Source organism: Mauremys reevesii, linkage group 1, assembly GCF_016161935.1.
Source record: "Mauremys reevesii isolate NIE-2019 linkage group 1, ASM1616193v1, whole genome shotgun sequence".
Classification (NCBI taxonomy): Eukaryota; Metazoa; Chordata; order Testudines; family Geoemydidae; genus Mauremys; species Mauremys reevesii.
The window spans coordinates 305,623,209-305,647,990 of record NC_052623.1 but is presented as its reverse complement, the minus strand read 5'-3'; the positions used below and the strand labels follow the sequence as shown (position 1 = coordinate 305,647,990).

The 24,782-nt window shown below is 41.8% G+C and overlaps 1 protein-coding gene and 1 long non-coding RNA gene across 2 annotated transcripts in view; one reads left to right on the top strand and one right to left on the bottom strand.

Moving 5' to 3' along the window:
* The window catches only part of LOC120388680, a 29,829-nt gene extending 18,416 nt beyond the window's left edge, over positions 1–11,413 (top strand). The window contains exons 2-3 of the long non-coding RNA XR_005590631.1: positions 7,250–7,303; positions 11,357–11,413. This is a non-coding gene — a long non-coding RNA (uncharacterized LOC120388680). The remainder of the gene's footprint in view (positions 1–7,249; positions 7,304–11,356) is intronic.
* A 9,932-nt stretch (positions 11,414–21,345) lies between these two features.
* ADAMTS20 (ADAM metallopeptidase with thrombospondin type 1 motif 20) overlaps positions 21,346–24,782 on the bottom strand; it is a 165,366-nt gene continuing 161,929 nt past the window's right edge. Inside the window, exons 38-39 of the mRNA XM_039511994.1 lie at positions 24,480–24,584; positions 21,346–22,987 (exon numbers count right to left, since the gene is read on the bottom strand). Of these exons, the coding sequence (XP_039367928.1) occupies positions 22,898–22,987; positions 24,480–24,584 (195 nt within the window). The 3' untranslated portion in view covers positions 21,346–22,897. The remainder of the gene's footprint in view (positions 22,988–24,479; positions 24,585–24,782) is intronic.

Genomic DNA, 24,782 nt, shown 5'->3' with positions numbered 1-24,782 from the left:
CCTTATTAATAAAGAACAAAGATTTAAGCGATACTAAGCAAGAGAAAAAGAGATGTCTGGTCATAAACAAAACAAAACAAAACACACTTTCTAGTGACTAAAACTTAATTCTAGTGCCTTATGTCTTTGCATACAACAGTTTTGCACTTACAGCAAATTGTGAGCAGCTCCTGCCCTTCAGACCAAGAGGCTCCAACATTCACAGGCTCATATGGTCCTGTTCTTTCTGTTCCATAAGGGATGGAACCCTAAAATGTCTCTTTGCTCCCCTTATATTACCCAAAGTCCATTGTTTCTCCCTCAGGAGCCAGGAAGGTGTCCTGGGGTGCAGACTCTGTCCCACAGTGAACTCACTAAGCACCTTCTAGATGACTTTGTTTGCCTTATATGTAAAGTACTTTCATTGTCCTCTGCCTGCAATCAAGTCGGTCAGACAGGCAAATCCACATTCCTTTGTCGCGACTTGGTCAAGCTTGGTGTATGAACTACTTCCTAAATACATTGTAAGGACATATTTCCAGCACACATATGTAACTCTTTGTACCCAACCCATGCATTAATCATGCATGTCACCTGTTTACTTATGACACTGTACATTCATCCTTTTAGATGTATATTATGATAACAGTGTATTGGGGCTAATCAGTGTGTCAGGCCTGATAAGAGTTATAGAATGGTGGGCCCTCTGCCAGTTCACATTGAGGGGCTCCCAGGATCACAACTAGTAACTTCTGAAAATGTAGGTCTAATTCATAGGGGGGAACTGGAGAATGAGATCATCCTCCCTCCACCTTCTATTCTTCCCTATCCCCTGGAGGTGCAAAACTTCATCAGTGTATTCTTGGCCCTGCCTCTTAAAGTGCCTTATACATAGAGAGGTCTGTCTGTCTGTCTCATTCTTTTAAAAAATAATAATCCTGATTTACCAAGTAATCTTAGTACATTTGAATCTGATGGAGAAGAGTTTATGGAGCCACAAGCTAAACAATATACAGTAGGGAATAAACCAGCTCTGTCAGGGAAATGGACTAGAAGAAATAACTGTGCATTTCCTTCTATGATCCTGTGACTACTGGTACTTGAGGATTCCAACTTATTATTCAGTACAGCACTTAACATAAAATACAAGCACCAAAGCAGTTAAAAAATCCTACTGCCAAATCATACAAGTATTAACAATCTTCATCTTCTTTGCATTAATCCCATCAAATGGGGTCCACTGTATGAGTCTTCTTCCTCCAAAGTGCTCCGTTCAATGCCATAACTTCTGTCACATGGTAACATGTCTTCCTTTATGACATCCCACCATTTCTTCTTGGGTTGGTCTTTCGTTTTTTTCCCTTCAGTCTTGAGCTGTTGGACACTCCTACACACATAATTGTCAGGGCTCTGCTTTACATGACCAAACCATGTGAGCCTGCACTACCTAATTTTTTTGTTTATGGGTGTTACTTTGAGTATGGCTGTAACCTACACATTCCTCACATGGTCCTTCTTGCTTACACCCCTCATCCCTCTCAATATTTGCATTTCTCTGGAAGAGATCATTTGTTTATGTTTCTTCTTCATTGCCCGACACTCAGCACCAGGCATTAAAACTGGACTGACCACCATTTTATAGCCTTTCCCTTTGAACCTACAATAGTTATTAAACTACTAAAAATATACTCCAAATATGTCATGTCAGCAGAATTTAGAAGATTGTTTGGAGTCTCTGAGTGTGTCGCTAGTGGAAATGAAAGTGTTCCTAGAATAATTTTTGTCACCCTTGTGTGGGATATTAGAGTTACAGCTGCAGTACTTCTGGAATTCAGGGTTTGGGCCCAATCTGTTTTTGAAAACAGCAGCTGTTGAGGGAGGAATTGTTTCAAACGTTAGCACCAGTGGTGCTGTTTGTGACCCCACAAGGTGAGCAAATATTTGTGTGCGGGAACTAAAAATCTTAAGCAACATTTTAGAATGGTTTTATTTCCACTGTGCTGCTGAGGGACCTTTCCAAACTGTGTATCAGATATTCTCTCATCTCCCAAATTTTATTCAGGGTCTTACAAAATTTGGCACTAAAAAGGAAAACATTTAACATAATCATAGAATCATAGAATTCAAGATCAGAAGGGACCATTATGATCATCTAGTCTGACCTCCTGCAAGATGCAGGCCACATAAGCCGATCCACCCACTCCTTAGCAAGCGACCCCTGCCCCATGCTTCGGAGGAAGGCGAAAAACCTCCAGGGCCATTGCCAATCTTCCCTGGAGGAAAATTCCTTCCCGACCCCAAATATGGCGGTCAGCTGAACCCCGAGCATGTGGGCAAGACTCTCCAGCCAAACCCTCTGGAAAAGGTTATATCATACCATTGACCCATTGTACTATTTACCAGTGTGGCACTTAATTGACCTATTGACTAAGCCCGTTATCCTATCATACCATCCCCTCCATAAACTTATCTAGCTTAATCTTAAAGTCATGGAGGTCCTTCGCCCCCACTGTTTCCCTCGGTAGGCTGTTCCAGTATTGCACTCCCCTGATGGTTAGAAACCTTCGTCTAATTTCAAGCCTGAATTTCCTGACTGACAATTTATATCCGTTTGTCCTCGTGTCCACATTAGCACTGAGCTGAAATAATTCCTCTCCTTCCTGGTATTTATCCTCTGATATATTTAAAGAGTGTAATCATATCTCCTCTTATCCTTCTTTTGGTTAAGGAAAACAAACCGAGCTCCTCAAGTCTCCTTTCATACGAAAGGCCTTCCATTCCTCGGATCATTCTAGTGGCCCTTCTTTGTACCCGTTCCAGTTTGAATTCATCCTTCTTAAACATGGGAGACCAAAACTGCACACAATACTCCAAATGAGGTCTCACCAACGCCTTATATAACGGGACTAGCACCTCCTTATCCCTACTAGAAATACCTCGCCTAATGCAACCCAAGACCGCATTAGCTTTTTTAACGGCCACATCACATTGCCTACTCATAGTCATCCTACGATCAACCAGGACTCCTAGGTCCTTCTCCTCCTCCGTTACTTCCAACTGGTGCGTCCCCAGCTTATAACTAAAGTTCTTGTTAGACATCCCTAAATGCATAACCTTACACTTCTCACTATTGAATTTCATCCTGTTACTAATACTCCAGTTTACAAGGTCATCTAAATCTCCTGGAGAATATCCCGATCCTCTTCCGAATTGGCAATACCCCCAACTTGGTGTCATCCATAAACTTTATCAGCCCACTCCTACTCTTGGTTCCCAGGTCAGCAATAAATAGATTGAATAAAATCAGACCCAAAACCGAGCCTTGAGGAACTCCACTGGTAACCCCCCTCCAACCGGACAGTTCCCCCTTCAATACTACCCTCTGCAGTCTCCCCTTTAACCAGCTCCTTATCCACCTCTGGATTTTCATTTCGATCCCCATCTTTTCCAATTTAACCAGTAATTCTTCATGCGGTACCGTATCAAACGCCTTACTGAAATCCAGATATATTAGATCCACCGCATTTCCCTTGTCTAAAAAATCTGTTACTTTCTCAAAGAAGGAGATCAGGTTGGTTTGGCACGATCTACCTTTCGTAAATCCATGCTGTAATCTATCCCAGTTGCCATCGGCCTCATGCTCGGAACCACTCTCTCTTTTAAGATTTTTCCATGACTTTGCATACTACAGATGTTAGACTAACAGGCCTATAGTTCCCCGGGTCACTTTTTTTCCCCTTCTTGAATATAGGAACTACATTAGCTAATCTCCAGTCAGTCGGTACAATCCCCGAATTTAGTGATTTATTAAAGATTATTGCTAACGGGCTAGCAATATCCCTCGCCAATTCCCTTAATATTCTAGGATGAAGATTATCCGGGCCCCCCGATTTACTTCCGTTAAGCTGTTCAAGTTTGGCTTCTACCTCAGATACCGTAATGTCTACCCCCATATCTTCATTCCCATCGGTCCCTCTATCACTATTCCTTAGCCCTTCATTAGCCTCATTAAAGACCGAGGCAAAGTATTCGTTCAGATATTGTGCCATTCCAAGATTATCCCTAATCTCCACTCCGTTTAAAGTTTTAAGCGGTCCCACTTCTTCTTTCTTGGTTTTCTTCCTATTTATATGGCTAAAAAACCGTTTGCTATTGGTTTTAATCCCCTTCGCTAGGTCCATCTCCACTCGTCGCTTTGCCTTTCTCACAGCTTCCCTGCACCCTCTGACCTCAATAAGGTAGGTTTCCTTGCTGATCCCTCCCATTTTCCACTCCTGGTACGCTTTCTGCTTTTTCTTAATGACCCCTCTAAGACGCTTGCTCATCCAGCTCGGTCTAAAACTGCTACCTACGAGCCGTTTCCCCCTTCTTGGGATACATGACTCTGATAACTCCTGCAACTTCACCCTGAAGTAACCCCAGGCGTCATCTGCCCTTAGATCCCTAAATATGTTAGCCCAGTCCACTTCCCTAACTAGTCGCCTTAATTTAGTAAAGTTAGCCCTTTTGAAATCGTACACCCTAGTCTCAGATGCACTATTGATTATCCTCCCATTTATTTGGAAACGAATTAGCTCATGATCACTCGAGCCAAGGTTGTCCCCTACAACAATTTCCTCAACAAGGTCCTCGTTACTCACCAAAATCAAATCTAAAATGGCATCCCCCCTCATCGGTTCAGCAACCACTTGATGAAGGAATTCATAACACTTGCATCTTTTCAGCTAATTTCCCTATTCAAACCCTTTGATTTCAAAGCTGTCCTACAGCCTTATTTATTACACCAAGTTTAGAAAACTGGTCCTAGTTCTGAAGATCCTTGAAAAATTCACTCCCTGGCTATACCAGTTCAAACAGCTGGTTTCTGATTTCAAACTTCTGCTGGGTAAATGTGAACAAGGTGTTCTTAAATACTCAGTAACTTGGGGAGCTTCATGCCATGTTTCTGCACTGAAGCAGTGTTAGTTATTCTTGGAGCTGCAAAGAATTAAGGGGACTGTATCAGTAAACACTCAGGTCAATGCCTCTCTAGTTTCAAGGTCTTACATCTGTACAGTTATTCTCCTCCTATGCCCATGTCCAAATGGAGACTAATTAACATGGTGCTGCTGACTTCTCTTGCTGGTCTGCCAACTTTGCTGTTGTGGATGCAGTGATCACAGTCGTCTACTGGAAAGAACCCAGTGCCCCCCAAATATTAAGTGTTTTCTTTTCAGAAGCATTGTATGGTGCGCTGCACATCAAAACAGATTTGTAATGGACAAACAGCCCCTTCTGTGAGTTTTTAACAAACGTGCCAAGTCTGCATGGATTCCTTACTATAATCTCTTTGTGTCAGCTCTGCTTATGAATGCTTAGCAGAAAGGCCTCATGCTGCAGCCAAAGGATTCATATCTCAAAGTGCAATGATAGAAAAATTTGGAGTCAGATTTTATTTCTCAACTCTGTTAATAAAATTTCCCATGGAAGCAATGTAGAGAGGAGCTGGCGCCACTTGATATTATTCAAAACCACAAATTTCCTCTGCCTTAAAACTTGCCAGAATTACTAACTCTACTGCAACATCTCAGAAATTGAAGATGTATTTCAAACTAACACCCTCATTGTTTGAAATGCACCTACTGAGCATTAGTGATGCGGATTTTAACATACAGATATCTTTACAGACGATACAATGAAGAGAGAGTTATGTGATGAAACAGCCCAACTGCTTTAAATGAAATAGAGTACACTATTAGTCAGGTTTTTTCTCACTAAATCACCTCTTTATAGTGTTTACTATTGTTATTAAGGCTTTAGATGGCAGAGAGCTGTAGTTATTTACAGTCATCCCAAGCCTGAGAACATGAGCACAGACTGTACAAAAAGAGGACCAGAAGGAGTAGAATGTCAAGCTCCAAAATGAAAGGAAGGGCGAGGGCATCTGCACAGCTGGGCTTCATCTGATTTCTTGGCCATCTCCATCGGGGTTTTGTACTGGCACCCATGAGCATTGCATTTGAGCCATGCCAGGTTAACTAGTCTGGCAGTGGGAGGTTCCCAGTGGAAGTCTGGGAGTTGGCGACTATAGAGCCTGAATGGGTGTGGAGACTCGCTGCTTAAATTCTCTATAGCTTGGGCCACCGGCTTACATATCTGCTGGTTTTGGCCTTAATGCACCCACATAAGCAGACTAAGTGTTTGGGCCTATAGGTCAATCTTGGTTAGGATTGATTAGGCCATATTTCACTAAATAGATTGGGTGGTTGTCACGCTGGCAGACCAAGTGCAAGCTTATGCCAAGGCCCCTAGGCCTCACTGAATAGTGACAAATGCATAGCTAGGAACCAGTCTGACTCACTTGTGTGCTAGTATTGTTAAAATAGGCATTATATTTGTAAAAAAATGTGTTTAGCATTTAGACCGGGGCAGGCAACCTATGGCACACGGGCCAAAGGCGGCACACGAGCTGATTTTTAGTGGCACTCACACTGCCCAGGTCCTGGCCACTGGTCCGGGGGGCTCTGCATTTTAATTTAATTTTAAATGAAGCTTCTTAAACGTTTTAAAAACCTTATTTACTTTACATACAAAAATAGTTTAGTTATATATTATAGACTTATAGAAAGAGACCTTCTAAAAACATTAAAAGTATTACTGGCATGCGAAACCTTAAATTAGAGTGAATAAATGAAGACTTGGCACAGCACTTCTGAAAGGTTGCCGACCCCTGATTTAGACTTCATGAAATGCTTGTGAGTCGCTGCATTTAATCCATATTACAAGGTAATAGTCAAGTGTTTGCTCTGAAACTGTGAACCCCCACAGTCAGGAGAGAAGCATTACTGAGTGTGAAAGACTAGTTTTCCACAAGAGGTGTCATCTCCTCTCCAACAAAAGAAGGCCCATAGACACCAGACAAGCCATAGTGGAACATCATAGGACAAAAGACTTTGTTGACTGCTCCCCCAACACCTATGAAGAGGAGACATGCAGGTGGACTCATCCCATCAGCTTGAACTCTGGGGACAGAGAATAAGAAGAAGGACCAGTGTGTCTATGCTGCTTGAACACTGAAGAGCAATGATTTGTAAGCATAAGCAAGGGATCACCCAGCTGTTTGGCCTGAGTTAGCCTTAGAGGATTTATACACCTTGCACATTACAGCAGCTTCTATTGCCTTTTGAAACCTCAGACTGTAACTCGTGTGTGTGTATTTACCTGCTTTAATGCTGTAAATAACTCTCATTTCTTTTTCCTAGGTAATAACTCTTTAGTTCATTTCTTATAGGATTGGCTACAGGCATTGTCTTTGATGTGAGATCTGAAATACAATTGACCTGGAGTAAGTGACTGGTCCCTTGGGACTGGGCATAATCTGAATATTGTTGTGATGTTTAGCGTAAGGGGCCATCTATCACAAAGGCAGGTTGCCAGATGGCAGGATAGAGCGGAATACCCCGGGGGCTCTTTGTGACTGTATGTTAAGGCTGTTATAGAGGAGTTCACACTTGATTAGTGAAATCTAAGTATAAAACTCACAACCAGTTTGGGGTTTGTGCCCTGCGGTTGACATTCATGTTCATGAACCACTCCAGACAACCTGACAGGGTCTACTTATGATTCCCAGTTTTCACTGTTAGCCATATATTACATATATTAAGTCAACAGGAAATGCCAGGTTGACATCAGCATGGGCAAACACTGGAGCCTGAACCCCAGAAAACAAAGACACTGCGTGCTGGGGAAATATAAGGCAAAGCAAAAAGACACTCTGGTTAGCCATTTCACTGAGGAATACTCTTGGTGGAAGGGAGCGATTCATGAAAAATCTGGAGCCCGATTTGACCAAATATCAGAAAGTTCTGAACAGGACTCTGAGGGTGAGAAACTGTTTGAGACTGTTTGAGCCTGCTAAAATTAGGTTTAGTCTCTTAAAAGCATGTTATAACTTTGTTTTATTTATAACCAATTGTGTCCACTCTCTTTACTCAGTACACTTACAGACTTCTTTGTTTTATCATAAGTAGATTTCAGAGTTTTGCTGTTAAAGTGTGAATTCTTAGTCAAACCAAACAGCCTGGTGCACTGTTTCTTGAGAGGTAGCTAACTTGATAATTTCAGTGAGTGCCCAGTCACAGGGAGAGCACTATTGTTAATGCTGGGAGATGGGGAGTTTGTTGTATTATTAATGTTTTAGCATTTTTTAATTAACCTTAACCCTTTTATTCCCTAGAGCCACTGTCCCTTTGTAATAGTGTTATTTTGGAATGTGGCATTTCATTTGTTGGGGTTGGTATTAGTGTATTCTATTTCTTGTGCACTGGATTATTCTCCTTGTTAAGATTAGTAGGAAGTTATTTTTTGCCAGGGGACAGCACCCTTGCGTCCCATGCACAATGAAGAGTCACTTTAGGTGTAGGCAACAGGCCTCACATCAGAGACCCCAGGACCAGACATGCCAAATCCGCAGGAAAAAATGCAGAAATAATTGGGCTTGTTTTTGGCTTAATTGGCTTGTGAGTTGCTTGTTGGCTAGTTTTTGGCTTGTAGCTTGTTGCTTGTTGCTGCTGCTTTTTTTTTTTTTTTTGATCAGCTCCCGGCAAGCAGGGACAAGCAGGGGCAAGGGGAGAGAGAGTTAGGGGTGCACACCCGGCCTACACAGTCCCAGATTGCACACCCGGGGGCATCTAGTCACATAGAGTGTTGGGGTTCTTAGAGATTGGCTTGTTTTGACCTTGTTTTGAAATGGGATTAGCTTGATTTCTGGCTTCTTGTGAAAGTCGGGGTGCTTATTTACCACATGAAACTTGGCAACTGTGCCTAGGACCTAACTTATGCAAGGAGGGAAAGAAGCCACTCCAACTAGCAAGCACCAGGGAGGAGGCTTAAGCCACACCTTGTGGGAGGGGCTACAGGCATCTCAGAAATCTCAGGCAATGAGCAAAAAGCTCAGCCTTTTAAAAAAAACACCTGAATTAGTATTATTTATTTATTCATTGAGCCTCAGCAGTGTGCTCTGTGCTGCACAAAACAACAGAGGAAGACACATTGCCTGATACAAACAATTTACAACCTTAGGCCTTGATCATGAAATTGGATCTGCACCTACATGAAGCTTCATTAACTGCAGCAAGTTTCCATGCAGGCATCTGGGTCCACCTGTGTGGAGCCAACTGTGGGATCAGGGCCTAAAAGCCTTCGATTGCGTTAGACAGTAGTGGTTCAAATCACTATTGACCATACTCAGACCTAGTGTAAATGGGCACAGCTCTGTTAAAGTTATACTAAAGTTTCCACCAGCTGCAAATTTGGCCTTACATCTTACAGATTCTTCCCTTAAATAGGCACATGAAAATGCCATTGACTTCAGTGGGTATTGTGTGTACATGTCTGGTGTCAGAAAGTTAAAATGCTTTAGGTCATTACTGGAGCGTATTTAAGAAGAAAAACGTAAAGGGTTTGAGGGATCTGCCATCTTCAAACAAGAAAAATTATTTCAATGAGAAAAATCTTCCTTCATTTGGCAAAGCATAAGTCTCTTTTGAATGGATTATCATGGCTTGTAATGCAAGACAGCCTGCAATGGTCACATGCTCCTCTGGATGAGAATTTCATTCCAAGTGCGAGATATTTGTACACTATTGTTTTATTATGGCAATAATAACATTGCACTAATCCTCAAGCTAGTTTTCTGTTTCACTGGTGCGTGTCAGGTTAGGTGGGCAGGCTGGAAATGTCTTTCCCTCACCGAGGTTAAAGTCCTCTTTTTGCCTCTGCTTAGAGAGGTGCATGAGTTAATATTAAGCATATTAAGATTAAGAATGACAGCTATGGTTTATTTTCCATGTTGGAAATATTCTGAAGCATGAATTTCATGTATAGCAACACTGGCACCAACTGGCCAGACAAATGCATTGGTGAAGGGAGCAGTGTTTCATAGAGCCGCAGAAGAGCTTATCCCGCTTAATTTTATGCCTGCCTCGCTACATTCTCATAGATCCTTCTCCAAATAATCTCTTGGAGCATTTATTCACAAATACAATCCCAAACACACAACTGACCCTAGAACAAGAACTGCCTGTGCATTTCTAATCCTGACATGAAGGATGGAAAGTTAGTGAAAAGCAGTCGGCTTTTTTAGTCACTCTTTTCTATCCTCTTTAAAAGATAGGAAACAAAGGGTAGGAATAAACGGTTATTTTTCAGAAAGGAAAGAGATGTCCCCCAGGGATCTGTACTGGGACCAATTCTATTGAACATATTCATAAAGGATCTGGAAAAGGGGGTAAATAGTGAGGTGGCAAAATTTCCAGATGCTACAAAATTACTCAATCTAATTAAGTCCAAAGTAGACGGAGAAGAGTTACAAAGGGATCTCACTGAACTGGGTGACTGGGGAACAAAATGGCAGATGAAATTCAGTGTTGATAAATGCAAAGTAATGCACATTGGAAAACATAATCCCAACTAAACATATACAATGATGGGGTCTAAATTAGCTGTTACCACTCAAGAAAGAGACCTTGGAGTCATTGTGGATAGTTCTCTGAAAACATCCACTCAATGTACAGCATCAGTCAAAAAAGCAAACAGAATGTTGGGAATCATCAAGAAAGGGATAGATAATAAGACAGATAGTATCATAATGCCTCTATATAAATCCATGGTAGCCCATATCTTGAATATTGCATGCAGATCTGGTCGCCCAATCTCAAAAAAGATATATTGGAATTGGAAAAGGTACAGAAAAGGGCAACAAAAATGATTAGGGTATAATCATAAGAAGCAAGATCAATAAGACTGGGACTTCTCAGCTTGGAAGAGAAACGACTGAAGGGGAATATGATAGAGGTCTATAACATCATGATTGGTGTGGAGAAAGTAAATAAGGAAGTGTTATTTACTCCTCATAACACAAGAACTAGGGGTCACCAAATGAAATTAATAGGTATAGGTGTTTCTTCACACACAATGCACAGTGAACCTGTGGAACTCTTTGTCAGAGGATGTTATGAAGGCCAAGACTATAACAGGGTTCAAAAACGAACTAGATAAATTCATGGAGGATAGATCCATCAATGGCTATTAGCCAGAGTGGGTAGGGATGCTTTCCCTAGCCTCTGTTTGCCAGAAGCTGGGAATGGGCAACAAGGGATGGATCACTTGATGATTATCTGTTCTGCTCATTCCCTCTGAAGTACCTGGCATTAGCCACTGTCAGAAGACAGGATACTGGGCTAGATGGACTATTGGTCTCACCCAGTATGGCCATCCTTATGTTCTTATGTACCACCTTCCTCTCAAAGTTACCTGCAGTATAAGGCTGAATGCCTCATGTTACTACTTTGAGGGGGAAACTGAAAATTGCTCTAATGTTCTTCTTTGTCTCACACAGGGCCACCCGGAGGATTCAGGGAGCCTGGGGTCTTTGGCGGCGGGTGGCCGCCGCTTTGGCGGTAATTCAGTGGCGGGGGGTCCTTCCCCTCCCGGACCCACCGCTGAAGTGCCCCGAAGACCCGCGGCGGGGGGCCCCCACCGCCGAATTGCCGCCGAAGACCCAGAGCGGAAGAAGCTCCGGGGGCCCGGGCCCCGCGGAGCAAGTGAAGGACCCCGTTCCAGGGCCCCCAAAAAACTCTTGTGGGGGCCCCTGCGGGGCCCGGGGCCTGGAGCAAATTGCCCCACTTGTCCCCCACCCTGGGCGGCCCTGATCTCACATGTTACAAGCAGGAATTAAATTGAGGGGCAGTTGGAGTTAATGCAAATTGTTATTGCAAAAAGAATAATACATCTAAGACAGAAGAAGAAGATGATAGAAGGAAAACGGGCCCTTGCTAAATGCTATCAAACATTGGTTAAAGGTGATACCAATAGCAGCTTTTGATGTTCAAATAAGATGGAGGCCTTCCTAGATGTTCAAATGAACAACTGGGGCTTCTGTTTTCTTTTCATGAAGTGTTAAATAGACCTTACAGAGAATCTTTTCTGCAAGGCACTTAAAAACAAAACAAAAGAAAACAATAAAAACATTCTGCCTTGGATTTTATGGGCATAAATTCCAATTTGTGTACCAGACAGTTAGTTTTAATGATTTCTAGTTTTAGAGGCACATCAAACAATTCAGGATGATAACATGGCCCTGAATGAGATTATCATAATCAATGAGCTATGCAAGAGATGACTCAAATGCAAATATGGTTTCGACCCACAAGGCATCAATACTATCAGGAATCACTGTAGTTTTTTGCACTGGAAAATTCACAGACTTTCTTTGACTGTCCCTTCCTTGTATAAATCAGACTGTAAAATTAGACCCTTTCAAAAAGAGCCTTTCAGTATTCATAAATTCAGGATTTTTTTCCAGAATAAAACAACAATGGTTTGCATGAAATAAATGGGTTGCATGAAATAAATAACTTATTTTATTTCACCCACTCTGTAATACCCCCCTTAGTAGCCCCTATAGAGTTATCCCCCTTACAGCTTGAACTCTCCTTCAGTATTTTATTTAATTGTACATATAAGCTTTGAAAAAATACACATGGTCTAAAAAAACTCTCATTGTGGGAACAGTGATGAGCCACAAAAAAGGAAATATTTGTGTATTACAAAGAAAAAGGTTCTGGACTGCTGTGCAGAATCAAATATGAGACAGCTTGATGTATGCACAGCTGTTCATGTTTAAGGACAGAATACAGACATAAATATGGCCAGAATGCTTCGCTTTGGTGCGACAATATTTTTATAAACTACATTCAAAGGCATATCTGTCATAACTGAACACAAGGCGAAATGTATCAGAAACAGAGCACAGACGCCTTTCTTCACAGCCAGGATAAACAAAACCAATAAAAACCTCTCAAGTCATGGACATGTAAAATAAATCTCATTGTGCAAAAGAAAGCCACTTTATTTATATGAGATGATTCAATGTCAAATATTTCACCCACATCAGATAACGCTTCTGTTGAATGAAATGCAGAAGGTGGTGCTTTTTTCCCCTCCTAACTGCCATTATCACTGTTGCTTGTCTGTCTGAACTGAAGCTAATATTTCCAGGCAATAGCTCTTTTTAACAGCAGTATCCTACTTTTTCTATGATCAGGTTGGCTTGTGTCCAAAGCACATCAGTAAGAGAGCCTGACTAATTAAGACATGGAAAAAAATGAGTTCCTGCTTATTTAATTCACATGCACAGTGAGGTCCATCTTGAGAATCACAAAGGCTCAAGAAACTGTGGAGACATACCAGAAAATAGCAAAGCCAGCCTACAAGTGAGGTTATGGCACAGGCAGTCAGGAAACCTGACCTTTTCCCAGGTTTGCAACTGTGTAATCTAGAACAAGTCATTTAGGGGCAGATTCTGCCACCCTTACTCACAATGAGCCGAGTCAGTAAAGTACTACACAACCTGAGTAAGGGTATCAGAATCTGGCTTTCAACTTCTCATGGCTCAATTTCCTCATCTCTAAAATGGGAATAAGTAAACTACTATGTTGTGAAAGTTAATTTTTGGTATCCTTTGCTGGAATGCAAGTGGAAAGTGGTGTCATTTATTTATAAAGGTCAAACAAAACTGTAGCGAAGCCTTGGGAATACTCCAAAAGTAGATTACAGCAACATCTCTGCTGTGACGTTGTTTATGACATACACATTTCCACACGCAGTCCTGTTTGAAACAATCCCACATCTGAGTTAGGAGTTCTCAACCCCAGTGATCTTTATTTTTCTGCTACCTATTTACTTTTTTTTAATGTTCTCGGGTGGTTTTTAACTTAAGAATTAAAATTTAAAAAATTTAAGACTCTTTAAGGGGTTTTGTGTGTGTGTGTGTGTGTGTTTTGTTTTGTAAACTGGACACCAATTTAGGGTGACAGTCTTGTTTCCATGGAGAACCTTTAAATAAGACTCTAAAGGAGATTTAGAATTTTTTTAAAAAGACAAGAGATACAGAAGATGCTTGTAGGATAGTAACGCTATAAGTACCAACGTGGGAACAAATATTTTTTAATGGGCTCTTCAATCGAGAAAGGTATAACAGGATCCGAAGGCTGGAAGTTGAAGCGAGACTAATTCAGACTGGAACTAAGGCGTACATTGTTAACAGTGTGAGTTATTAACTGGAACGATTTATCAAGAGTCCTCACTGACAATTTTAAAAACAAGATAGGATGTTTTTCTAAAATATATTCTCTAGGAATTAGTTTGGCCTGTGTTATACAGAAGGTCAGACTAGATGATCACAATGGTCCCTTCTGGCTTTAAAAATCTAGAAATGAATAAATGAAAAATACTCTTTGCTTAGATTGAAAACTTCTTGGGCCTGAGACCATCCTTTTATTCTGTGTTTGTATAGCACCTTGCCAAATGAAGGCCTGGCCCATGAGTGGGGCTCCCAGGCACTACCGTAATACAAATAATAAATAATAACTCTGTACTTTATTTATTTATTTATTTTCTAAAGTTTAAAGAGTTGTTTGCTCAACCCAGTAAATAAAATTGAGAAGCTAGGCTAAAAACATTCAGGATCTACAGAGTGAAAAAACCCTCCATTGTCTTTAAAAGCTCATCTTGGATATTATAACCTTTAAGTTAGATAAAGCCGCATAAAAACACACATGTGTGCATACTCCCACCCTCCCGCCCATACATTAACATACTAAAGGTATCCTCTGCAGAACCTTAGATTTGGCTTATTGTGTCCTGTACCTACATGTGGTGGTGAAGCTGCCCCACAGAGGTGGAAGAAGGGTTAAAGCAGCCTTGGGGGAGGCTGCTCAGAACCCATCCAGTTAGAGGAGGGCTTATTTAGCCAGCCAATAGGGAGAAGGCTTAGTGGAGCAGCCAATCAGGGCCAGGCTGGCCCATATAAGAAGGACTGCTAAGCAGAACAGGGACAGTCTTTCCCTGGAGGCCAAGGGAGGAGGACTGGTTGCCCTGTAGTAGGGTTGAGAAAGACAGCATGATGGACAGAGCAGTGCTGGTCAAGGGAGCAAGAGGGAGCTCCAGCCTGATGGCTGCCAGACAGAGACCCTGATACAAGGGCAGAGAAGGTGCTAGGGCTGTGGGGAAGTGGCCCAGGGAAACAGAGGGTGGAGTAGGAGGAGGGGCAGTACATAGCTGCTGGCTGGAGGGTCTCTGGGCTGGGACCCAGAGTAGCAGGTGACTCCAGGTCCTCCCCTCTCTTTGCCCCCCAACTTGCCACCCAGTGGAGTGGCCAGTGCATGGACTGCAATTTGCCACTGAGACGAGTGGCTGGACTGAGGCCTGTCGGGTCCCCCAGAAGTGGGGAGAGAACTGAGTGGGGCACAGCCAGAGGGCTGTGTCCAGAAGAGGACACCACTTGAGGAGGGTGCACTGGTAACCCCGAACTAATTCCCAGGATGGCCAGCAGGAGGTGCTGCTGTGTTGAGTCAAATGTGACCTGTTACACTACAGTATCCTGGATCAGATTTTTGCACTGCTTTGGTGGCACAAAATGGCTGGAAAGCAGACAGATCTGGATGGATGTGAATTCACCCAAGCTGAGATGCTCTCAGCTTACACAGATCCAGTGAACTCAGCTCCTGTGCTACCTGTCACATATGGCTGCAGTATGTGGGTGTGTGTGGAAGAAAGGTTCTAAACCACAACTATCCCCACCTGGCATATAGTCCTTGAGGACTGTTGCCAGATGGTGCTGGTTAGAGCAGTCCCCAGACAACCTACCTGCCAGATTCTAACTAGTGACTTGAGTGACATTTGCTGTTGAGTGTGCGAAAGGCAAGGCTTGTCCGCTTTAGTCTGCCTCCCCATACCTAACACTAAGAGATGAATGCTAATACTTCCACTAGAGCCAATATTTCATAGCTGCATACGGGGGGTGGGGGGTCACCACGTTGAAGGTTGTTTAGGATTATTGTCCCCATTTTCCCAATGGGGAAACTGAGACGCAGGGATGTGAGATGACTGTCTCAAGGTCACACAGCAAATCAGTAGTAGAGTTGGGATTGGACCCCTGAATCCTAGCACTTTCCATTAGCCACAAGACCATCTTTCCCCTAATTTTACTTGCCCTGGAAACCCAATGAAGCAAAGAATCCGGGCCCATATTTTCAATACAAGGAGCCCACTCTTCCAGTCCTTCCTAGGTTTATGTGTGTGTGTGTACACACGCGCTCCTGCATACAAATTGTTTTCCGTTTTGTTGTGGCTGTAGAAAAGGGGTTGCAACTGTCTTTGATGGTTTGGTATTGATCTTCTTTATTTATAATCCATTTAGAATGGGGGTGTATTAGGTACTCTCAAAGCACGTTAGAGCTTGCTGAACCTGTGCATTTAGGGCCAGATCCAGCTCACAATGAAGTCAATGGGATTTTTCTATAGATTTCAATGGGAGTTGGATATGACCTCTACTAAGCAATATGAAAAAAGTCTGTCTTTCTCTCAGGAAAGGCTTAATAGCCGATACTGTAATGAGGTGCCCTCTTACAAAAAGGTCATGCTTTTTACACAAATGTGGCAGCCCATTTACGGGACAGGAGGAAGAATTATTCTAAATAATTAAACCTGAGAGAGACTTGTCAAAGTCCGAACAAAGAACATGTAGTCACACAATGTTCTTGCATGTTAAATGATATCTATTCACTAGGGGTCACATGTAGCATTTAGCCATAGCCCTGTCTGAGGGCATGAAGCCACTTGACTTCGCAAGCTGCGTCGGGGGGGTGCTGGGAGTAACACATCTTTAAGAGGAGCAACTTTCTTCCCTTTTTATGTGGCCAGTCAGCTCTGCTGGGCTGCAGGTGGGCAGTGGAGCTGTGACTCCATGTAATACTCATCCCTTCCTGGCTCCTTTTTGGAGCATTGTTTTGGGGGCAGAATATAGTCTCTGTGCTTACCAGACATCATTGAGTGTGTCCTATAATATATATGTGTGGGTGTAAGTGTACATAGATTTTACATTTTATTTGGTGATTTAGGGAAAAAATTGTCAAAATACTTTCTAAACTTTACAATTCTGTATTTTTATTAGTGTTTGGACAATTTGTATATTTTAACCTTAGCACCAAAAGAGAAATGTATAAAATAAAATGACAAATACAGGTATTGGATTGTCCAATATTTCACTTACTATGGGTATGTCTAGACTCCAGTTGGTCACCTGCAGCTGGCCTGTGCCAGCTGACTTGGGTTCGTGGGGCTCGGGCTGCGGGGCTGTTAATCGCAGTGTAGACATTCCAGCTCTGAGCTGTGGGACCCTCTCACCTCGCAGGTTCCTAGAACCTGGGCTCCGGCCTCAGACTGAACATTTGCATCACAATTAAACAGCCCGAGCCTGAGTCAGCTGGCACAGACCAGCTGCAGGTTTTTAATTGCAGTGTAGACGTGCCCTAAGTGTAAATCAAACGTGACTAGCTTTCCAATTGACATAATGTAGTTTATCACGTGTAACAGCCACAAGATGGAGCTCTGCACATGGCATTTTAAGAAGATTCGTCATATGGAGCATAGATCTGGCTTCAGATTGTGGTATATATTTAGTGTGATGTCAATTAAAGGAAATGAAAACATAATACTAGAGGAACGATCCATAGCTTTCATTTCAGTACATGAGACTTCAAACAGGAGCAAATATGTCAACAATATCAAGTAGGCAAATTCATCAGCGCTATTCATTAACCTGCATGTGTCCTTTAAATACCCTTTAGATTAAAAACTAGTGAGATTGCACAGAATGCTTGATGAAAACCCCCTTCCCTCCCAAATAAATCAAAATCCTAAAGTGGGGAATTCACAAAATGCCAGAACAGTGAAGTACATTCTCCCTAACATTTGTGCTGAAACTCAGGCAGACAGAGAAGCACAAAAGTCATGCTCCATTGAAGAATTTATTATAAAAGTATTTTCAATGGAAAGAGGAAAAGGAATAAATTCAGCCCCAGCTCGCATAAGTAGAGGATGATTTTGGCCCACAGGTTTTTAATGACAAAGAGCTATTTATTCAATGTCACTATTGTAACCACATTAATACTCTGCTATTTGTTGTGAATTTGATGTTAAAAGTCTAAACAAATACAGTTTGCTTAGGAAAAGATATAAGGATGGACTCTGCACTTAGCGATCTGAAAACTGCCCAGCACCCAGAAGGTGTCTTTTATTCCTGAAAGGGCAAGGACAGAGGATCCAACCTACTACCTGCCTCCCATGAACTGGCCAATAATTAGGCCAGAGAGCATGGCGCAAACCCTGCCCCCAGAATGTGGGGAAGGGAAGGAGTGGGAGATGCATCCCAAGGTTGGCGCATGGCTGGCTGCACCCAAGCACCTTTCAAAGATTCAGGGTGGCCATCAACTGCAAATCCAGTCAATTCCCCTTCCTGCTGAGATAAAGAGCATCTTCTGCTATTCCTTTCCTGCACCAGGAACTGGAACACACAGTTACAATGTGAAGGGCAAAAGAACATTTAAGCCACTTTTCTCCTCCATTCCCCCCGCCTAAATTAAAGCAACCTTAGGCCTGCTCTAAATTATGCTCTGCTGCAACAGCTATAGCAGAGTATCATGTGCTCCAGTAACATCTCTTCCCCTCTGACCTGCTCACAGAATACCCTGTACATTACAAAGTGCAAGTTGAATGGTGCCGCTGTATCCAGCCTGAGGAAGTTTGACACTGTGATGGGGTCAGGGTGCAATGGTGAATTTACCCCATAAATTAGAAAATATCCTGAGCTTGTGATGTTACTTAATTAAAATTTCAATCTGCACAGTAAATGTAATAGCTTTGGTTTTATTTCCCATCATTAAGTACATTAGAATACTGCAGTATCTCATACCACGGTGTGGCAATTGTAGGCAAATTGATACTTAATGGTGACTATTGTAGTGTGGTCTGATGGACAACATACCTATATTGAAAAACTCGGGAGCACTAGCCAATGCTAGTATCAGCTAATGGGGCACTTTAAAAAATTAAAAAATCATACAGCTTTAAAAAACCTAAATTTCCTTTCCAAAATTAACAATATGACTTTATTGTAGCTTATTGAAACTGGGAGCATTTTGGAAATCTAATTCTGCTTTATATGCCTTCTACCATCTGGCTAGTTTTGGTGACTATTGCCCACTCCCAGACTGGCACTGCCTAATTTCTGCTCCCACCCTACCCCATTCCAGCCCTTCTTTTCTTGTGGATCCCTGTCCTGAGTAACAACTTCCTTGGAGTCCTGGGGAGGGGGACAGATTGCCACTGAGGGAGCTGGCTGTCTCCCTGCCTGCACTGGAAGAGTGATGTCTGCTTGTAGAGGGTCCCCTCTTTGTGAAGATCAGGAGGCAAAATCTGCCATTACTGGGAAACGTGTACGTGGGTGATATTAATACACTAGCATGATTCCCCAATGTTAAGCACTAAGGGCTAGATTCACACAGGGTCTTTGGCACCTAATTGCCACTTCAGGCACCTAATTTCCAGATTTCGGCACCACTGGGATTCACAGAACCCTCACTCAGCTGCCTTCTAATCCTGGAGGTGCCTAAATTTGCTCGGAGCCTAAATGTTGGCAGTAAAAGTTCCCTTGGCGCCTGTGTTTGTGCCTCTCAGCATGTGCACTGTAGCCTCTCTCTAGCCATCCGGCTGTCTTAAGCCCCAGAATGATTCACAAACTGGGGGAAGATAGACACTCCTCTGCCTAACTCACATACAGGGCCCAATACAGTAGGGACACTCAGAGGCTGCCTAACTCCACACAAAACAGGCAGCAGGAGGAGCTCCTCTATAACCTTTAGCCCAGTGGTTAGGGTACACGCCCAGGGAATGGGAGACCTCCATTCAAGTCCCACCTCTGCCTGATGAGAAGGGATTTGAACTTAGAGCTGCCACTTCTCAGGCAAGTGCCCTAACAATCGGCCTATGGGACATTCTGATGTGAGGGTGCCTCACCGTCTCCTGGCGAAGCTGTTCTATGTTGGATAAATAAATAAATAGCCATTGGCTACTGGGGCTCCCACCTCTGAGGTAAATGCCCTACCCATTAGGCTACAAAGTCATTCTCTTCCCCTCCCCCCCCGGCTTCTTGCAAGAAATGCTATAAGCTCCTGACTCCAGGAGAGGGTTTCCAGCTGAGAATCCCAAGCAAAGGTAGGTTTCTCCCTCTAGCCTGGACACTAAACTCCCTGAGGGGCCAGAGCTTAGGACACATCCTCTCCTTGGTATCTCCCTGTGGCTAGCTTAGGCAGTTCCCTGCTCAGCGTGTTGGCTGTTGTGAAGCCCATAAGGTGCTCATCTCCCTCCTTTCATTGTATAAGGATCCTACATTCCTAACTCAGGCTTTGTGAATCCGAATGGTTTTCTTTCTGCCTAAAAGCTAGGCACTGTGACACTCAGCAACACAACACCTACCCTTTTGTGAATCTAGCCCAAACCTTCTCTGCATGACAATGAACTGGGAGGAGCTGGACTTTCTTGATCATAAAGCAACGTTTTGGAATGAGAACAAGCATAGTTCATTTTGTGATTTTTGTAATGGAGAATTGTTATATGGAAGCTGTATCCTTTATAGTTCTTGAATTATTATAATTGGCCATTTCAATCAACAGTCATTATTCCAAATCCTTTAAAAAAGGATAAACCTTACTAAGATTATCCAAAAAAGGCATTCACTAAAATGCTTTAAAAAGTTAGTTACATAGTAGCTGATGATAACCTGCATCTTTTCAGTGTTTCTTCATTGAATGTAGTGGCCCATAATCTGAACTGCCACTTCCTCTGTAAAGCTGTCTGGACTCTTGTGATTAATCTAAATCAACCAAAGACCGCTACATGGAGGATTCCTTAATAAAACAGCATAATATCCTGTTGCAGGATTGGGTCCTTACTTAGCATACTCCTAACACCACAATATTAGTTCTTTCTTCTACAGAACAGAGTACTGTAAACTCTTCCCAACGTTAAAGTTTCCTGTAGCTCTGACACTATGTTCTTTGTATTCCCCAAACTCACCTGTGAGTTTTAAGTGCACAAGATTTGCAGGATTAGGCCTTAAATCCATGAGACATGAATACAGTTCTAGATACAAAGGAGTTTTTTAATAAAATATTTAAAAAATGAATCTCACTACATACTGATTTCAGTTTGCCTGTACAGTGAATACAACTGATTGTGTGGCAATTATTTCAATAATTAAACTATATGTTGTATTTTGCTCAAATGATGCTAGGAGTTTGAACTATTCTGAAGGTATACAACAGCTTCATTATTTTTGGAATACTATACTATACTTCATTGTGGGGAAAAATAAACAAAAGCACTCAAGTGTCAATCACACAAGCATATTTATTATATAAATATTTTATAAATTACAACGTTTTAATTATAAATGTAAACATTTCTAGGAAAATAGTGTTATATATTTCTTATACACGTTTACAACTAGTATAAGGCACATAGTGCAAAAATACTTTTCTGATACAGAGATCACAAAATAGTCATCTACATGTGTTATCTAAAAAGCAACTGCTTAAATGTATGTGGTACACTATAGCCTTTCATTAAAATGTATTCCTAACTTGGCTTACACTTTGTGGGTAAAACTAAGCTATAGCTGCCATATGACCTACCAGTTCTCACTGGCGTATAAATAGTTAGCTGATATTTGGTTGAGAGTTAAAAAATGCCTATAATTATCTAGTACATAACGTGTCTTATTATGCACGTAGAAAATCTTATTTTGAATACCTGAGAATTTACCTGAAACAGGTTATCTTTATTCTGTACTTATTTCTGCACTTCTGGACTTGGACTAATTCTAAACAACAAATCAAACAGCTAGATCATGTCTGAAATTTAAACATTTCCTCCTGTACATTTCATTTTTCTAGGACGAAGCACTTTTAACAATGTGCATTTATTGCCCTCTGAAAAATTAAACTGCACTTCTCAAAAACGTGCACTAGGCACACGTTGGCCTAAACCTACCTTCCCTTGTTGAACCCAGAACTTTCACTAAGGTCAATGGCAATTCTGGGTGTGGAAGTGAGACAAGATAGGGCTTTTGTTAATATGCTGTTAGCCACTTCCAACAAATAAAATGTCTGGAGTATGTGGGCAGAGGTTAAGTAAATATGTATAGTTATACAACCGCATACTAAATTGTACAACATACACAATATACTGCTTTTACAGTATACGTGGCTGTGTGAGAGGTAGGGTTTTAAAACTAGATTTTCAAACTATGATGTGTTCTTTTATTTTCTTGTACCCACAACAAAACAGTGTTTTGATGTTTAACATTTTTCATGGAGACTACAGAGTTTGAACCACACTTTCCAAAATTAATATTACTGTTTGAGCACCACAAAAAGAGAGAGAGAATGAATGTTTTTAATGGCACAGAAATGAAAAAAAACCAAAACCCTATAGAAACTGTATCAGGAAAAAGTATATTGATGATGCACTCTTCTGATGTAAATTGTTGACAAAACATAATTCCCAACAGGTTTCATAAAGCTGAAAGTAGTTGAAATTATGAATTGGTTTGCTTCTTTTCTATACTTTAATATAGTTAATCAAGAAAATCAGCACAGTATATGCATTTTACTGTAAATTGTACAATGAGGTGCACTGATTAGTTGCAGGTACAGTATTACAATTATGGTCCAGTTTAAGGTGTTACCAGCAGTAACATCAGTGCACTTTATTTTATTTGCTTGTATATACTGTACATTGAATGAATACCTCTTTATTAAAACCTGAGGGTTTATGATTGTGGTTTATGTACCTGTTAGCCCATCACTAAATGATTAAACAATGATATGCATCCCTGAACACTGAAGAAAATGAGAAGGAATTCTTAGTAGTAAATTAACATTTCAGAGATGAAAGACTGAAAAAAATAATAGCACCTAGAATTTGCACCTTAAAGACAGATTTTCCTGCTTTTGATGTTCTTACCACTTCACGGTTTTTACTGTATTTGAAGTTGGAGACCAATACTTGTGTTAGGAATACATTTCCCACAGAACCCTCCACATCTTCCATATACTTTAGTACCATCCTGGAAATTAGAGAGGCAAAAATAGCGAGAACTCAGTCAAGAGAAACTACCAATGCCATAGTTACACACAACAGTTTAATAAAATGTTGACTCATTAGAACCTTTGACACATCCCACTGAAGACTACTGCATCTGGAAGACAAGATCAAATTAACTTGAACCCATAATGAACACACTGGGTTTGTCCAGAGAGTGCAGCAGCATATACCAGAGGGCTGTAAATTGTAGACACCTTGAAATGTTGAACTCTAACTGCTCTGTGTAGACCTTGCTAATGCCCTCCTAAAGGTTCTAGCATATGTTAATTTAGCACTGTTTCAGATAGGACTATGTCAAAGGGCAATAGGTATCTATTAGCACAGGTGCCAGCTTCCTACTTATTCCAGGGGTGCTCAACTCCAGGCCTCAAGCCCCCATACTGCCCTGCCTCTTCCTGCTTCCACTCCAGGCCCCATCCCCACCCACGCTCAGCCCCCACCCCACCTCTTCCCCACCTCTTCCTGCCCCCTTCCCTGAGCGTGCCCCATCCCCACTCCTCCCCTTTCCCTCAGCACCTCCTGCATGCTGCAGAACAGCTGATCGCGATGGGCAGGAGGTGTTGGGAGGGATGGGGAGGAGTTGATCTGCAGGGCCGCTGGCAGGCAGGAGGCACTGGGGGTGGAGGAGAAGCTGACTGCCAGTGGGTGCTAAGCACCTGCTAACTTTTTTCTGTGGATGCTTGAGGGCTGGAGCACCCACAGAGTCAGCACCTATGCCTATTAGATTGTGTCAGCAGGGTCTATGCAGGGCAGTTAGAGTGCAATCCTTTAGAGCATTCTACAATTTACAGCCCTCTGGCCGTGCACTGTCCTACAGAATAGACAAGTTCATAAATTCTTGACCCATATACACTGTGTACCTTCAGAGATTGCAAGGCTAACTGTGCAATGTTAGAATGTACTGCAATATAAATAATAATATATACCCATGTGGCTATCTGAAATTTAATAAATTTACGAAAATCATGTATGGACTAGTGGTTAATTAACCAATGTCTGTTTTGTACTATTTATACCCTAACGCTCTTTCGATTTCCTGCATGAATTCTGTAGGAGATAAAAGATCCATGAGAATTCTGAACAGTAGATATCGTAAAAACGATTTATCACCTGGATAATGCCACTGTGTCATCTTAAAATTTTATGGGAAAGCTAGATAGGACGAAGGTACTTACCTAGGTTGGAATGTTGTTAGGAGAACAGGATTAAAACACTCTTAAGTCTTATGAAAGATGACATGAGATCTTCAGTGACCACAAGTTGTCAGGCCTCGGTGTTATATCTCATCTCCTCAAACAAATCAGTGGCCTTGAACACCATTTTGATTCATAAATGACTGAGATCAAAGAGTGGCCCCTACTGAATCACTACCACCACTTCCTACAGCTCTGAAGTATAGATGAAAGTGTCTCAGTCAAGTTGAGAATGGACAAAGAATATGCAAAACTACTTACTTGGGATTTGTGTATATCAACAGTTGCATAATTCCCCTGAGCAATCCATCTAGCTGTACTGGACAGCCTCAGTCCAGTGCCTGTCAAATTAATGCTGAACTGCCCCTATCAAGAAAAAAAAAACAAAGTACAGAGCTTACGTACAAACTTTAAGATACTTATCATTAGCAAATACTACTTAGAGTATTGCATTGTAACCTTATGTTCCATACTGAACTTTGTATTTCTAAAGTAAAAAAGCCTAGAAACCTCTACGTTGGCACACACAAGCCTTTCACTGCATTTAGCTTGCTCACCATCTCT